We start from the raw sequence: 15,469 nt of genomic DNA, 5'->3' as shown, positions 1-15,469 counted from the left end.
TCACTCTTTGAAAATACACGTGACTCCACTCGCGATGCGCTTGAATGGGAATTTAACCACTCCACACGAACGCAAATTTTAACAGTCCCTTCATACACACCCACCTCGCACATTAGAGAAGCGAGTGCCTGAAAGTAAAACGACAGTTACTTTGGGTTTCGAAATAAGCCGGACAGCCAAACACCTGTCTCAGTCGACCTCGATAAAAGCCACTTCCTCTTTACCCACATCCTCAACCAGCACACTTTATGGGTGTCAAAGCAACAGCTGCGCGCCATCAAAGCAACAATTTACATAATTCCTCCAAAACGACAGCGAGATAACGAAGATTAAGAGTTTAGATGACTTAAAATCGCATTTGATGCTGTTGTCTAAGCACACGGGAGTTGTTTAATAAGGTCAGTGATAAGAGAGGAAAGGAGACGATGAGGAGGAGGATGTGGGGCGGGCTGAAGGGCTGGAGGCGTTCCTGTTGCCCTCCTCCTCCAGGGCCAGCAGACAGTGCGAACTTGAACGCTGACGGACACACGACAGTCGAGACACACATACATCACTGCTGTTTTATGACAATTTTAGGGTCGCTTTAGTTCTGGTGTAATTTACGAGAATCAGCATTTGCCGCTATGTCCAGGCGCAAACTCGGCAGCAGACCGCAACACCTGAGCGTAATGGAAGGTAAGATGAATTTTAAAATTAAAACAAAACTTTAGGCACATTTAACTACAAGACGGGAGTGTGAAATAAAAAAAATCATCATTCAGAAATTGATATCGAAAAAATTAGTGTTCGTGATCAATACTCCAATACGCGCAATCAGTAACTTTTCACGTGGTTTGTGGCGAGCGCGGAACTTGACATTGACGTTACAACCCACCTCATGTTATTTGTTTATTTATTTGCCGTGCGGAGCAGTTTTTTTCCTGTTATTCGCTTGTGTCACATTTGTATAGCACGTAAATTGTTTGGGTCATTTGTCGTAATGCGTTTCCTTAAACGTTTGGACGGAGTTAAACCAACATTACACTTCCTTATTGCATCTTCACATAATCTTTGTTTTGTGTCGCCTGTTTTCTCACTTCAGCTAGCTGTATTGAGTTTGATCACAAATAAGTTTGTTATTTTATTCGCGTTTTGTTATAAATACTTTATCTTTGGATTGCTGCAAATGATTTTAAAATATGAAATTATTCATATGTTTTGATTTTCCAAATTAATTTATTATAAAAATCGCTGCTTTAGATCAACTTCATGGATATTTAAAGCAAAATGCTGTTTTGATTATGTCTGGATTTTTTCATCACTATGGTCAGCCGTGCGTGCTTTACCTGACCGCAAGACTTGAGTGTGTGCGCGAATGTGCGTGTACGTGAACAGCAGCCGCGCCTTTAGCGTGTCGGCGCAAACAACCAGAGCTGTTGAAACAGGAAAGGTGACATTTTTGAGTAACCACCAGTGAAATCCTGCCCTCCCCGGGATTGTCTGTACCTGCAGCGGCATGGACAGCCAGCCCGGGCAGGTGGATGAGTCCGGGCTGTGGGCGTATATGTGTGTTTGAGTCCATGACCACTGAAGCAGCACTAAGGCCAAAGAACAAGTTCCTCTGTAGAAAGAAAATTAAAGTGGCTTTCAATTCAAGCACGGAGATGTCTTTTGTACAAAATTAAACAGAATTCTTAAATTATAGTTATCAATTTAAACAATAAACTCTGCCTCAGCTCTGGAAAAAGCTATAAAACTACATACGTTTAATGGATGCAGTGAAAACCCTTAAAGTTTGTTTATTGCGGAGTTGACCTTGCTAGATTAACATACAGTACTGCATTGCTCATACGAGCCGCAGTTATGACTTGTGTGAAAGACACCTTGTTTAGATCAACAGACTTGTGGTAGGATGAATACAGTGCAAACTGCCGATGTATCATTCTAATGAGCGGAATGCATCGGAGCTGCGTCGCACTGCTTCCTGTGCAAAGCAGACCTCGGTGGCAGAGACACAGGAAGTGGTCAGCGTCTGATGACCAGACAGAGCTTTGCTGATGGTGACAGTTTAGCAAACACTAAGGCAGAGAACTGAAAGTAGCACATTTGAGAGAAACAAGACGGCCGGGGGCTTTCAAAGCCGCTCTGTTGGGTCATTTCAAGAGTTCCTAGGGGCTGTTTGAGGAACGTGAATGATGTTTTTTTTCCGTTCGCTTCTTTCATGATGCTGATATTTTTTCACCTTTCCTTTTTTTCACATTCCGTCCACTCACAGACACTCTGGAGTCGGCGGTCATCCCCAGCTCGTCCCCACCACCCGAGCAAACCCCTCAGCCTGAAGTTGGAGGCCGTGACCTGTTGACCTGCGGCCAGTGTGGTCAAGCGTTCCCGCTTGCCCACATCCTTACCTTCATCCAACACAAGCAGGGCGGATGCGGCAGTGCCAGGGCCCCGCCTCATAGCCACACCCCTCAGTCTCCAGCCAATCGGATGGTCCGGTCCGGTCAGGGGCCACCTGTGGAGGCGGGATACGTGGAGCTCCGGCGAATGACGGGCAGGACTTTGAAGGAAGAGCCAGGTGTGAGGGTGGAGGCGAAAAGAGCCGGTGAGTTCTGGGTGCTAATTAGTGTCTTTTTTTGCAAAACTGTCCCCTCGTTTAACCACCTCGTCCCCAGTCCGGCTCATTAGACCGCCGTTGCTGTGGCGCTGAGGCCTTGGTGAGTTTGAGAGTTAGAGACGGCGGGTCTAATTGAGTGGAAGGTATAGGCAGTTCTGCTACACACGCGAGCAAACGTACACTTATGCGCGCACCCCGGGGGACGACGGAAAAAGCAGCTGAGCACACCTGTGCATCTCCTTGGCTCTGTCTCTCAGGTGAAGTGGCCAGGTAAACACGCCACAGTCAGGCCACCCAACTGCACAAGTCCCAGAGCTCAGAGCAACACACATGCAACACGCTCTCCTCAAACCCCTCATTATTCCAACACACTGTCAGTCATAGCAGGTGTTGGTGAGCTATTTTCCGAGTCCTCTGTGAATTGCTTTGCTCCCAGTCTCTCAGCGCTCGCATCAAAATAAAGCTAGAGATGACCTCTTCAGTTGTTGACCTGCAGCCGTGAACCTTAAGAGTTGTTTAGAATGTCATGAATTTTGGAAATGTGCTTGACTGTTGAACAGGATGTTGGTGGGTAGGGTGTATGTGTGTGAAATAGTAGTTTTTAAAACCTACTTGACTGTTTGTCGTTGAAGTCGTGGACCCTGAAGGGATTCTCTGGCCTCTGCAGGTGTTAGTGTTTCTCTGTCTTGACTATTGAAGTGTAACCTGCACGGCTTTCCCTCCCTCAGAAAGCAAATATTTATACATTTGTAAGTGCAGGATGTTTATTAAAGTTGCCAGGTGCGTATCGGCCAACCAAACCGTTCTAGCTATGGCTGGCCAGTGTATCTTAAAATCCTAGCTTTATAATTCTCACCACTTTAATGATATTTTATATGCATACACATATTTTTCTGTATGTTCGTTATTACAGAAAACATTGTTTGCAAATCAATTCAAACCTAACGATATTGCTTCATTTTAAATGTAACAAAATCACTTTTTGTCACCTCCCACTTATTCACTGCGAATATACTTTAAATATCCAATCCATCGCACAACTTTAGCTACGATTGGTCATTATCAACTGAACGCACACTTTGCTGGCTCTCTCGATGGTTCCCTTCTTGTACGTACACATGTTTCAACTTCCTTCCTCCACAAGCTCTACTTCCGTGCGTCCACGTCTCTCGCTTTTCTGGGGTTCAGTCCCTCTTGACATTTTAATGTGTGAAGGTGTGTTTTGGTGATAAAGGTGTCAGCTTGCGAAGGATGAGAGAGCGCAAACTACATTAAAGTGTTACTTCCTCGCTGTCAACAATCTCTGGTATTAAAGCAAAGATTGAGAGCGATCGAGTCAGATAAGTAACCGCTCAAAGACTTAATCTTTCTTCTATCTTCTGTAAATACCGAAAATGATATACAAGGGGAAGTGAATGATGCATTGTTTTTATTGACGGTGCAGGGTTTTCAGGACTGCATAACAAAGACACTCGAATGAACCAAGGCTCAGTACTGTGATGTGATGTAGTGGGCACGTACATGCTTGACCGATTGTATTGAGTGGCAGTGTGGTAGGATAGATAGTGGGCAAATAATTTAAATAAGATTAATGTAAATGCGAGTCATATATATTGCAAATAACAACTTAATTTTTGTTATTATATCAAAAAAATAAATACATCTAATTGTGTAATATATGGAATCTTATATCCGTATGTAAAAGTGTCCCTGTGGCAGCTGTAGCTGAATTGAGTGCCAGCTGTGGACGGAAGTTTTATGTTTGTTGTATTTGTGCTTTCATTTCGACTCATCCAATAAAGATCATTTTGCCTTCACACAGGAGCACGTGTGCATACGTGTGGGTGAGAAACTAACAGAGACCGAGATGTTTGAAGGGCAGCGTAGCGTAATGAATCGTTGAATTGGTTTATACAATGTATCAGTACCTTTTTTGTTTGATTTCCTCCAGCTTTCTCTTTACTCTTCTTTTCAACTGTCTCTTTATTCTTCCTCTCTCTCTTTCTCGCCCGCCCGCTGTTCCCTAGAGAGAGAGGATTCTGCCTGCTGCTCGTTAGCGCTCCCAGCCAATCTGCATTTTTAATTAGCGGTTATTGCTTCTGCTTAATATGCAATTGCTACCCTGGGCCAAATGGGAATCCTTAGAAAAAAAGAGTGAGGGGAAAAAATGAAAGAAAGAGAGCGAGACGGGCCGAGTATTGTGTTACACTCCAAGACCCTGAGACAAAAGCCCCTCCGCCCCTCCTCGCACCCTCCACCCGAGGGAGAGATTTGGAGGCAGAGAGGGTGTTGTATGGAAGGGGGGGCGAAGGTGCAGTCACAGGGGCGATGATTTTTCTGTCGTTTTTCATGACCTGTGCAGCTATTTCTTTTTGATCTTAAATTAAACATGTTTGTGCCGTACCTTCTTTTCATGTCCATGTTAACCTCTGTCCCTGAGGCTCAAAGATCCGCTGTTCTCCTTCACTTTTGTTCTTCTCTGGGCACAGGGTGAAAGAGAAGTGAATGGGAGAGGCTCTGTTTAATCTTCTTCCCCCCCTCCCAATAAAACGGAGAAGGAATTTGATTGGAGGAGACGTAAAAGAGGCTTATAGCAATCTGCTTTGAACCCGTCGGAAGAGAATGGAAAAAAATGAAATTAATTTTCCAGTTTTGGGATCTTCTTTGCAGACAGGGCCCATTTATCAAGGAGGCTGAGTCAGGTCTCATTTGCATAAAACCTTCGTTTGCCCCGTTCTGCTAATTAGCAATTTGCAGCTTAATTGGCGAGTCGCTCTCAGAAATAGAGACAAAGCTTACCACGTTTAAAAATACCAGCAGAGCTGTTAAAGGAAGCCATCCGTGCTCATTTGCTTCTGTCTCAGTCAATCTCATCTTAGTCACCTGGCTGTCCTGCGAGCACACCTTCCTCTCGGTTCTGACTCAACCGGTGAGAGAGATAGCTATTACCAACTTATTATTAGCGAAATACCTGCAGGGCGTTCTCTGTTAAATTTATGACATGCTTTTCCAACACTTAATTTGATTGAAAAAAATAGGCAAATGAGGAAAACTTGTTCTTATGAGATGGAGCTGTAGGTCATGACGGTGGCAGGTTTTCACATGGAATATGTTCCGAATACCATACGACACGAAAATGTCACAATTGATTAAAAATTGTATAAATTAACAACAGAACAAAAAACTTGAATGATTGACATCATTTTTCACATTACAGTATTGGAGTGTGATGATGGTGATGACTGTCATATTGAAAAAACATAAGGATTTAAACCATGACTTTATTTCTTTAGACCAAATATAATTCCTCAGATCTTTAAATTTTTTAACATTTGAAATTTTAACGCTTTTGCCTCAAGATATTTAAAGTCAAATTGTTGTCATGTGTACAAGTACAATTAAAACTAAATGCCCCTCCACAGACTATAGCAGAGTTAACACAGATAATAATAGACAACACTGCTCATTACACAAAATGTATGTCCAGAAATATTTGAAAAGAAAGGTTTTAAAAAATACAAAAAAGAGAAAAGGGAACACTAGACTGTGCACAGTATGGGTGTTCCTATTTAAAGTATCTCATATCAACAGTGTTACATACAGTACTATGCAATACTTTTTTAAAATGTTTATTCTTGCAGAGTGCTCGGTTACAAGCAGAATGCAGGTTATGCGCCACAGTATGCATGGACTGTACTTTCACATGTATTTTGTGGTCTCACCTGTTCTGTTTGCTATAAATGATCAAACTCCCTCGCCTGAAGCCTTTTCTTTCTGCTGCCCTTTTCATTTTAACGTTGACACAGTGATGACATTATGACACTTTCTGCTTGACTTGGGGATGTTTTGTTATAAAAATATTCTTAATGTTACAATTGACAATCTTTGGAAAACCTTAATCAGCTGACTTCAGGTTGGGCGTATTTTGTACATACTGCATTTTAAGGAATAGTTCACCCAAAAATGAAAGTTCTGTCATCATTTACTCACCCTCTTGTCATTTCAAACCCACATGACTTTCTTACTTCTCCAGAACACAAAAGAAGACATTTTGAAGAATGTTGGTAACCGATCAATTGCGGTACCCAATGGCTTGCATTAGCTTTTTTGTTTAATAGAACTGAATGTGTACCATCATTCTTCAGAATATCTTCTTTTGCGTCCTGCAGAAGTAAGAATATCAAACCGGTTTGAAATATTAAGGGATAAGATAAGTTTTAATTTGGTGAACTATCCCTTATACATTTAATATCATGTTCGATAGTCATTTTTGAAATTCTGTCCTGTATGTATTTTTTTATTTCATTGTTTTATGCGTGTGACTTCTAAATCCTCTCGTTTTATTTCCTCTTTCTGTTTTTCTCCACTACAGACGAACCATCTAATTTCACCTGCCAGGTGTGTCAGTGCATGTTCTCCAGCGCATGGGCTCTCCTCCAGCACGCTCAGAACTCACATTCCCTCATCATCTACCAGGTCGAGGACGACAGGATCGCACAGCCATCAAAACCAGCAGCCATGATGGACCCACGTCACCTGGGCGCCGCTCTGGCCACTGCGTTCCAGCCATCTTCCCAGCGACCGTCCCGCCCTCACAAGCCTCACAGCTCCACCCCAGCACCAGGAGCTCGCGACCTGCAGGGCCTGAACTTCTCCATGTGTTTGCAGCGCCTGGCAGAGGTCAGCTGCGGTAACGGAGGAGCAGTACCCTCTCCGGCCCCCTCTCCACCAGCTGCGTCACCTTTTCCCCACTCCACTCCATCACCCCACACAGCCTTCTCATGCGAGGTGTGCGGACAGGCCTTTCAGTCTCTACGCAGCCTTTCCGCCCACCGGCGCACTCACGCCTGCGACAGACCCTATCACTGCGGCCTTTGCCAGCTCACTTTCTCCCAGAGTGGGGAACTGGCACGACACATGAGGAGCCATCGCCGCACTGCTGGACAAGAGATGTTTGATTCCATCCCTGCAAATACAGATGAGGACAGAAAGCTTTCTGGAACGGGAGATAATGGTATTTCAGAGCATCAGGGAGCTGGCATGGAGGAAGGGAAGCACCCAGGAGGTACCAACCACATCTTGATGTCCTCGCAGTCCAGGGTTCCAGATCGTAATCTGCTGCGATATTACCAGCCTCAGCAAACCGCGGATGAAGAAGGCCAAGGCGAGCCTCAGCAGCCTTCTCCTTACGGCAGCCCCTCGGAAGGCTCTCTGGAGAGCGGAGATACAGGTGGAAGCGGCGAGAGTGGCATCGCCAGCGGCAACTGCACACCTAAGCGGCCCGAACGAGAAGATCGTCCTCAAGGCGAGTGGGAAACAGACAGAGATGTAGAGGCTGCGGATATGGTCCAGGACTGGCAACGGCAGAACGCGAGACGGCAGGTCACCAGCGGAGGAGGTAAGAAGAAAAAGGAAGAGGCGTGCGAGTATTGTGGCAAGTGTTTCCGTAACAGCAGCAACCTGACGGTGCACCGGCGCAGCCACACCGGCGAAAGGCCATATCGCTGTGGCCTCTGCAGCTACGCCTGCGCGCAGAGCAGTAAGCTCACCCGACACATGAAGACGCATGGCGCCCGGGGCACGCGCGCACCCTTCCAGTGCCAGCTGTGCTCTGTACCCTTCACCGTTTATGCCACGCTGGAGAAACATCTGAAGAAGGTGCACGGACTCACCCACGCTAGTGCCGGGGCTTATACCCAGAGCCCACTCGCTGACAGTGTAATCAAAATGGAGGAAGACTCCATCAACGATCAGTCAGGAGCCCCCGTCACAGAATCCAGTGTGGACGTTTGCGAGAAGCTCAAAGAGGAGGACTCTGAGATGGGGCTCAGCGCTAATCTCGATGAACCTCTTACCTCCGAGGAAACCGGCAGTAATGTACCGCTAGGGAAAACCACGGTATAAAAATAGTTCTGCACTTGACCAAAGTTACCAAGTGTGAAGATCTTGCCCGCAGTTTAGCATATGCATTCTAAAGTGTGAACAGACCTCTAGGACACATTGCTAATACTGACTAAGACATTTTAGATTAAGTGCCTATAGATATACTATTGGTTAATACTGACATACAATATCTAAGGAACTAAAGAACGTGAGTTTGGCCCATTCACCAATTTTTAAGACTTCTATCAGCACTTCCTTCTTCATCGGGAACACAGAGGATTCCAGCTTAGAGTATATGGAGATGCTTTTTGAGTCATTTGAGGTTTCCAAAAGTCTCAAAAGACAATCATACAGGAATATTAGCGAGACTGATTACCTGGACATGTTGTGTTTACACTGTTGTGGCACTCTACCACAGAGCCTTAAAGGTTCATGTTTTATAAAAATCTAAGACAAATGTATATTGTCAAACATCGTGCACCAATGAGAGCAGACTTTGGAATACAGATTTCTGTGCTATTTTTTATCACAGGGTAGTTTGCGATTTGTGCTTTCTTAACTATCTGACAGGGTCATGTTATCGGTTTGTGTGATACTGGGGGACTGATAGGGTCTGTGGCAATACATTTTCACTGTCAAAGAACATTTTGTCATTTAGTTAAGCGGAGTTACTTAAAATTTTGTAAATATTTATTTTAGATGGTTTAGATGTTTCGCTCCATATTTCGCCAAAATGGCATTTTGGTTTATATAGCCACGCTTGCGCACAAAAACCAGTCACATTCCATTTATTTTGTTGTATTTCGTGAGCCTGGTTTGTGTCTGCTTACAGACATTTGTTTTACTGCCTGAGCACATACAAATGCCATGAATCGTCTGTTCATTTTGGTGTTTTTTTGTTTATATGTTCTGCATGTTTCGTGGTTGTGCAAATGAAAGGCCTTGTTTTGATAAAAGATTGGGTGGGGAACTACAGCACTGACCTGTTGAATGGTAGACCCACCAAGAGAGCACTTGTGTGTGTGTGTGTGTGTGTGTGTGTGCGTGTGTGTGAGAGAGTCCAGATATATTATAAATCTATACAGGGAACAATTGCTTTGTTACAGTTTTTAATGATTATTGTCTGGCAGGGAACTGTTATGTTACAGTCTATATTTGCGTGGAAAAAAACTTTGTAGATTGAAAATCAAAAGGGAGTTTTTGTATCGACAAATGTGAAAAAAACAATTGGACATGCACTCGTGTCCGTCTCTTCAGGGAGCAGTGAATTGTGAACAAAAGCTCTTTTTCCCCCTCTGTGACTAATGTATATTGTAATTATTTCTGTTGATTCAGATGTCATGTCTAATGTTATTCTCCCATCTTTGTATATGTAGGCCACAACTTTGCTGTCTTGTAAACATAATTTTTTATTTCTATGCATATTTGGATTCTAATTAAAAGACTGAGGCAAAGTCAAAAGGTGTGTGTGTGTGTGTGTGTGTGTGGGAGAGAGAGAGAGAGAGAGAATGTGAGAACTAGCAAGTGAGAAGCAGGAACAGTTAAGTACAACCTGCCGCTACATGTCTCTGATGGCATCATGAATTCACCAGTATTTGAACAGCAGCAAGCGTTCTCTCGGGGCTATTGTTGTCAAATCCTGCTCTGCCGTCTGAGTCATAGTCCGTTAGTTTTACGTTGTTCAATCATATCTGACTAAACCACTGGTTCATTTATGCTGGTTTGTCCCTTTAAACAACAAGGTTCAAGTGAATAGATGAGATTGTCAGGTAGATTACAGAAGTATGACTGATGGTGGAGGCAGAAAGATGACGCAGTTCTTAGATTTGGAATGGGTGGGAGAGGTTGAGAAACGGCGGAGTAGAGTCATCTTAACCGGTCTTTCTATTGTAACCGGACAAAACCTTCACGCCGGTATCTGTGGCCCCTTTAATGAGTGGGACGCTCTATGATCCCTATAGCTCATTAACAACCAACCTTTTTAATGAGCTTTCAACAAGGATGGGGGAGGTTGAATTGAAGGGACCATATGTAGCTCTCACCCCATCTCCAATTATCGCTGTTTTAGAGAATCGGAAAAGGATAGCGAAGCGTGTTAGCGGTGGGGGCGGGTGTAAAATGTCATCTACAACATAGCCAAATTCCTTTTCCTGGTTCCCCTCAGAGGATGATGAATTACAGGTGATCACCCTGGGACGTGTATCACTCTCCTCTATCAAAACCTTATACACCCAGCCCAGCCACGCAAACCCGCACGGCACAATTTGGTGGCCGCACGGGCCCAATTACATAATGTAACACGAGCTTCTGTGAGTTGAGATGGCCTCTGGCAGATGAAAACATTCCCAGGTGCCCTTTGTCTCTTATGGGCCGCCTCTCTGCGCCTTCTCCCAGACACGTTGCCCTGCTGAGCTGGGACTGGCCTGGCCGGTGTTTATCTTCGTTGACCAATCAGAGCGGCGCTTTTCCTATCAGAGCCTGCTCTCGCCCCTGTATGGAGGGCGTGGTAACAGGTAACTGACCGTATGAACCCGCAGGTGTGTGTGGACTTTGAGATATGACTTTTTCGGTTATAACTCATGCCTCTGGCCTTTTTTTGAGGCTTAAGTCCATGTCCACTGGGTCAGAGGCGGAGAAAAGAAAATGTTTTGCTTAAAGGACTTCTGACAGAAACACTAAATTTGTGACAAAAAAAGCTAATCAAGTTTGTTTGGTTGTGAATAATAGAGCAACAGAATTATGATCGGACCATCAGATCCTAAGAGAAAATCCCATTAGAAAGAAAATCACAGATGAGTTTCTCAATTATTACTCTGAGACGTCAATGAGATTTAATAGAGAACAAAGGGAAACCTTTGCTTAAATCTCCTGTCTCAGATACTTCTCCTAAGAAAAATGCCAAAATCGAAGGAATCTCACGCATCTATATAAGAGGAAAATGATACAAACTGAGCTCGTATTTGCCAAGCCAAAAGTCAATATTATTGAAGATTTTAAAATGAACTCAAACTTTTTTCATCAAATTTACCCAAATCCAGATTATTCTACCTTTCCAATGTTCATGCATTTTGTAACTCCACGCTATCAATGTATTGAAACGATTTGTTGCGGTCCTCCTAAATCCTTGTATCTCCAAATTTTCTGTTTTTCAGTAGACTGAAAATACACTGTACTTTTTAAATACATAGTGTGTTGTCAAAGTTGACCAGCACTTTTTCATACTTTTTATTGGTTCAATATTTGCAAAACCCAGTGACAAACATAAAGCGTGACTAATAATATTATATTATTTATTTAAAAATTGAATTATGGAGATACAAGGTTTGAAAAGGACAGTGTCAAATTGTTTCTGTTTTTGTCTCTTCTAAGCTATTTAAGGAGAAACATCTGAGACTTGCTATGAAACGCAACCGAGAAATCCGTCAAAATATTCTGAGCTATGAAGCAAAACAATGCAAAAACACAAATCTTTGGTGATGGCAAAGGTTAGGGACCTATGCGAAGAGCGGGAACCCAAGTGTTGGATGTTCAATTCAGCAATGGCACAATGAAAGTGACGTGATGGCAGGCTGTTAAAAAACCTTGAATAGAAAAACCTTGAATAAATTATGATTTGTGTAGAATGAGCAATGAATGAATGATGCAAGTATGACACTTAAACTTTTATTTCCCAGGTGAAAGAGGCCATATGCGTGTGGTCCTAGGGTCATGTCTGCTTAATTGGCAAAAACACTTGAAACCAGCATCTAAACATGCGTTGTCTTCTTGTGTGGGGGAGGTTGTCTGGATTCATTTGGTCTTAACCTTGTTCATTATCTATACCTTCTAGACGTCTTCCCCAAACCATTCTTCTCAAGACTTCCTTAATGGCATGCAGCAACCCTTAAATGCTGTTGCTTTTTCAGAAAGACAAGTTCTCATGAAATTTGACGCGTTAAAAGGAAAATGATTATGTTATAAAAAAATCAGCAATTCTAGATTGTAACAGATAAACATCTGTAGACAATTATAAAGTCGTGCATATTATTGCGTTATTAAGAGAGTTGCATGCACAGCAAGAAATGAATGAGTTTGAAGTCTATTAGAGGTGAAGATGTATGCCATGTTTGCAGTATATGTGCAGTTATGGTATAGAGACCAAGCCCAATCATTTCCACTTGAAAAGCCAATTAAGCATTTGAATTACAATTATTAAAAAGGTGTAGCTGAGCTCCCCGTCGTTTTTCCCATAGGACGATCACTGGTGTGATGACATCAGATGGAGGGAAAGTGCTAAGGAAGGTGGCAAATGGGATAAACCACAGATAAGCTCTCTAGTGTTTCTTTATTCTCACTCCCTGCATCCCATTTCATCTTCCTTGTGGTAACGTCCCTCCTTCCCTCCGCAAAGACCACAAAAAGAAACCTGAACCCTAAAATTACCCCCGACCCACCCCCTCGCCACGGCGATGTGTTTGTGGCCTTGCGTGGGAGAGCCAGGCAACAGTCCAGCTGTCCAAAAACACCATTCAGGATGAACGGGTTCCAATTCCACAGTGCCACGGACAGAGCAGCCACAGATTGACCCATCTCACCACAAAAAGCAAAGTGATAATCCTATTATGGCGGAACTGTCACATTCCCACAGACAGGTTCATTTCGCATTTCATATTTTTATTTCAGTGGAATCTTTACACTGTGATTTTTTTATCAAAATGAAGTCCAACAGATGCTGAGATGGGTGTTAGGATAATTTGAAAGTTATAGATTTCTGTATAAATACAATTTGGCCAAAATTGCACCCTTATGTTGCAGAGTTATTATAGTTGTTTTATATCTTTCTGGTAGATTTATTATTATTTTGAATGAGCTTTTATTTGATAAATTTTTAGCAGTTTGTTGTGTGCTTTTCTCATTTTATTCTTTTTTATTCTTTTTTTGTTTCTTTTTTATATTTTCAGTTGTTCAGGTAAAAAAAATTGTGCCCGGTTTTTTTGTTTATTTAGACTTTTAAAACCAATATATTATTTTAAAGACATTTATAAAGATTCGTTTTTAAATGTTTTATTTTTTTAGTAAGCTATAATAACTGTATTACCCGTAAACTGTTTTAATAAAACATATTTTTTAATTCTTGATTTTTTTCATATAATGACAAAGAGAGACTGTAGTTCACCAAAGCTTTGTGTGATGAACACAAATGCATCACATATCACACTTTCAAAAATGACATAATACCAAAAATTTCAGTAAGGTACATCCAGTCACGTTGAAGGGAAAGTGATATTGACTACTTTTATAGTATTTTTAAATGTGGTCACTATAAACTGTCACTGTATGAAATTAGTCATACACTATTAGCTCACAGACTTGTCAGATGTGGTTAGACTTATAGTTATAACCCTGTCACAGATGTGGCAAAAATAGGGTCAAATTAAGTGACAACACCTCGGCTTTCCCTCATGCATGCTCGCTGTCAAACACAAACACACCGTGCCACTCCTTAATAACCTCCCAAACAAGCTGTGTGTTACTGAGAAGAGGTGGGAAAAAAATCACACAACACCTGGTGACCTCCACTATCGCTCTGGCACAAACACACATACACAAACACAATGAGTGAAATACAGGTGAGAACATATTCTTGGCACTGGACGGACAGACTGGTTGAACTAGCCCTTTTTCCAAGGCAGTCTGCTCAGGTCTCTGTCATGTTCACAGAATGCCATAAGCTACCCTGAGGGATCAACTCATATTTGCGAGTGAGTTAAGTGACTGTTCTTTGCCCCCTAGAAAATAACACCTTTTCTTCTTTTACCAAGAATGTGGGCCAAGTAAAGAAGCAAAGGGTGTAAAGGAGATGTTTTTATTACTTGTTTTTAAGACCATTTCACTCTGCAAACAACAAGTCTCACTGAAAAAAATCACAGAATCAATGTTATAGTAGAAATTGTATTGGTTTGATAGAAAGCTTTAATAGTCTTTGTGGGTCTCTGTTGGTATAATGCGTTCGGTTCTACTGTGGGTTGTCATCTGGTGGGTGGGACCATCAAAACCTACTGAAAGAAAACCAAATCACACTACACGAAGGAATTGTGTAATGAAAACCAATGGTAGCCTAAACAGCTGATGGTTCCATAATAGTTTTGTGTAATGTAAACCATTGGAGTTTGTTTAGTTTCAGAAGTTAAAAACAGTTAAATAGAGAAGAAAAACTGAGTAATAAAAGAAACTTGAGCAAGCAAGTTAAATGCAAGATATGTAGTAATTGTCCTTCTGTTGTCGACCTCCTGACCCTCTTTCATCCCATTCGAAAGCACCTTTACACCGGGCACCAGTTCCGTGCCTGGGAACGGACTGGTGTTAATTGATGCCTGTGAGCGACAGACTCTCGGTGTGGGTCGTGGGAGCCGTCGGGGTCGCGTCGCTCCGGGAGTGTGATAATGTTCGGGGCGGGTCAGCGAGCTTTGTCATAGCGACATAATCCTCTCTAACTGAAAGACCATATGTGGCCTCCAGAACATGGGCATCAATGACAGAGTTAATCGCGAGAGATAGATCACATCCACCTCATTAGTGGGCGTGTTTATTTAGCCCTTGTAAGCTTGTCCGAATGTTTTTATGCAGCCGTTGAAAAAAAGGAAAGTAATTATTTGACGTCAGCTGATATTTGATAGATATAATACGAGTTCTGCATTCGTCAAAGAGAAATACGCTCTTTCTACATATGCCTACATGTAAACGAATTAAATATTAAAAAATATTTCATTTAAAATACTTGTACCAGTGTGAGAACTTTGACACGTTGGGGGGATATCCAATGCGGCTGCATTGCAGTGCCATCTAGTGGCGGATGTGTTGTTATACACATAGTGAATTATTCCATTAAGGACCTAGTCGATGTAGAAATTACAAAATTAAAAAAAAAAAATCGTCCATTAATGTCTATAGACGAACTTGCGTAGCAATTCTCATATGCTCTTCTGCATGTGGAAGGGTTTATGTTTAATT

General features: G+C 42.4%; 1 protein-coding gene across 1 annotated transcript; it reads left to right on the top strand.

Annotated features, from left to right (window-relative positions):
• The first annotated feature begins 247 nt into the window (after window positions 1–247).
• Window positions 248–9,940, top strand: znf296 (zinc finger protein 296). Its single transcript, XM_056766558.1, has 3 exons — window positions 248–675; window positions 2,255–2,584; window positions 6,969–9,940. Exons 1-3 carry the CDS (start codon window positions 624–626, stop codon window positions 8,498–8,500), a joined length of 1,914 nt encoding a protein of 637 aa, XP_056622536.1. The 5' UTR covers window positions 248–623; the 3' UTR covers window positions 8,501–9,940.
• The last annotated feature ends 5,529 nt before the right edge of the window (window positions 9,941–15,469 follow it).

The sequence above is a fragment of the Triplophysa dalaica genome, chromosome 14, assembly GCF_015846415.1.
Source record: "Triplophysa dalaica isolate WHDGS20190420 chromosome 14, ASM1584641v1, whole genome shotgun sequence".
In the NCBI taxonomy this organism is placed as follows: Eukaryota; Metazoa; Chordata; class Actinopteri; order Cypriniformes; family Nemacheilidae; genus Triplophysa; species Triplophysa dalaica.
The sequence above is the reverse complement of the archived record's forward strand: the minus strand, read 5'-3'. Positions and strand labels throughout refer to the sequence as shown.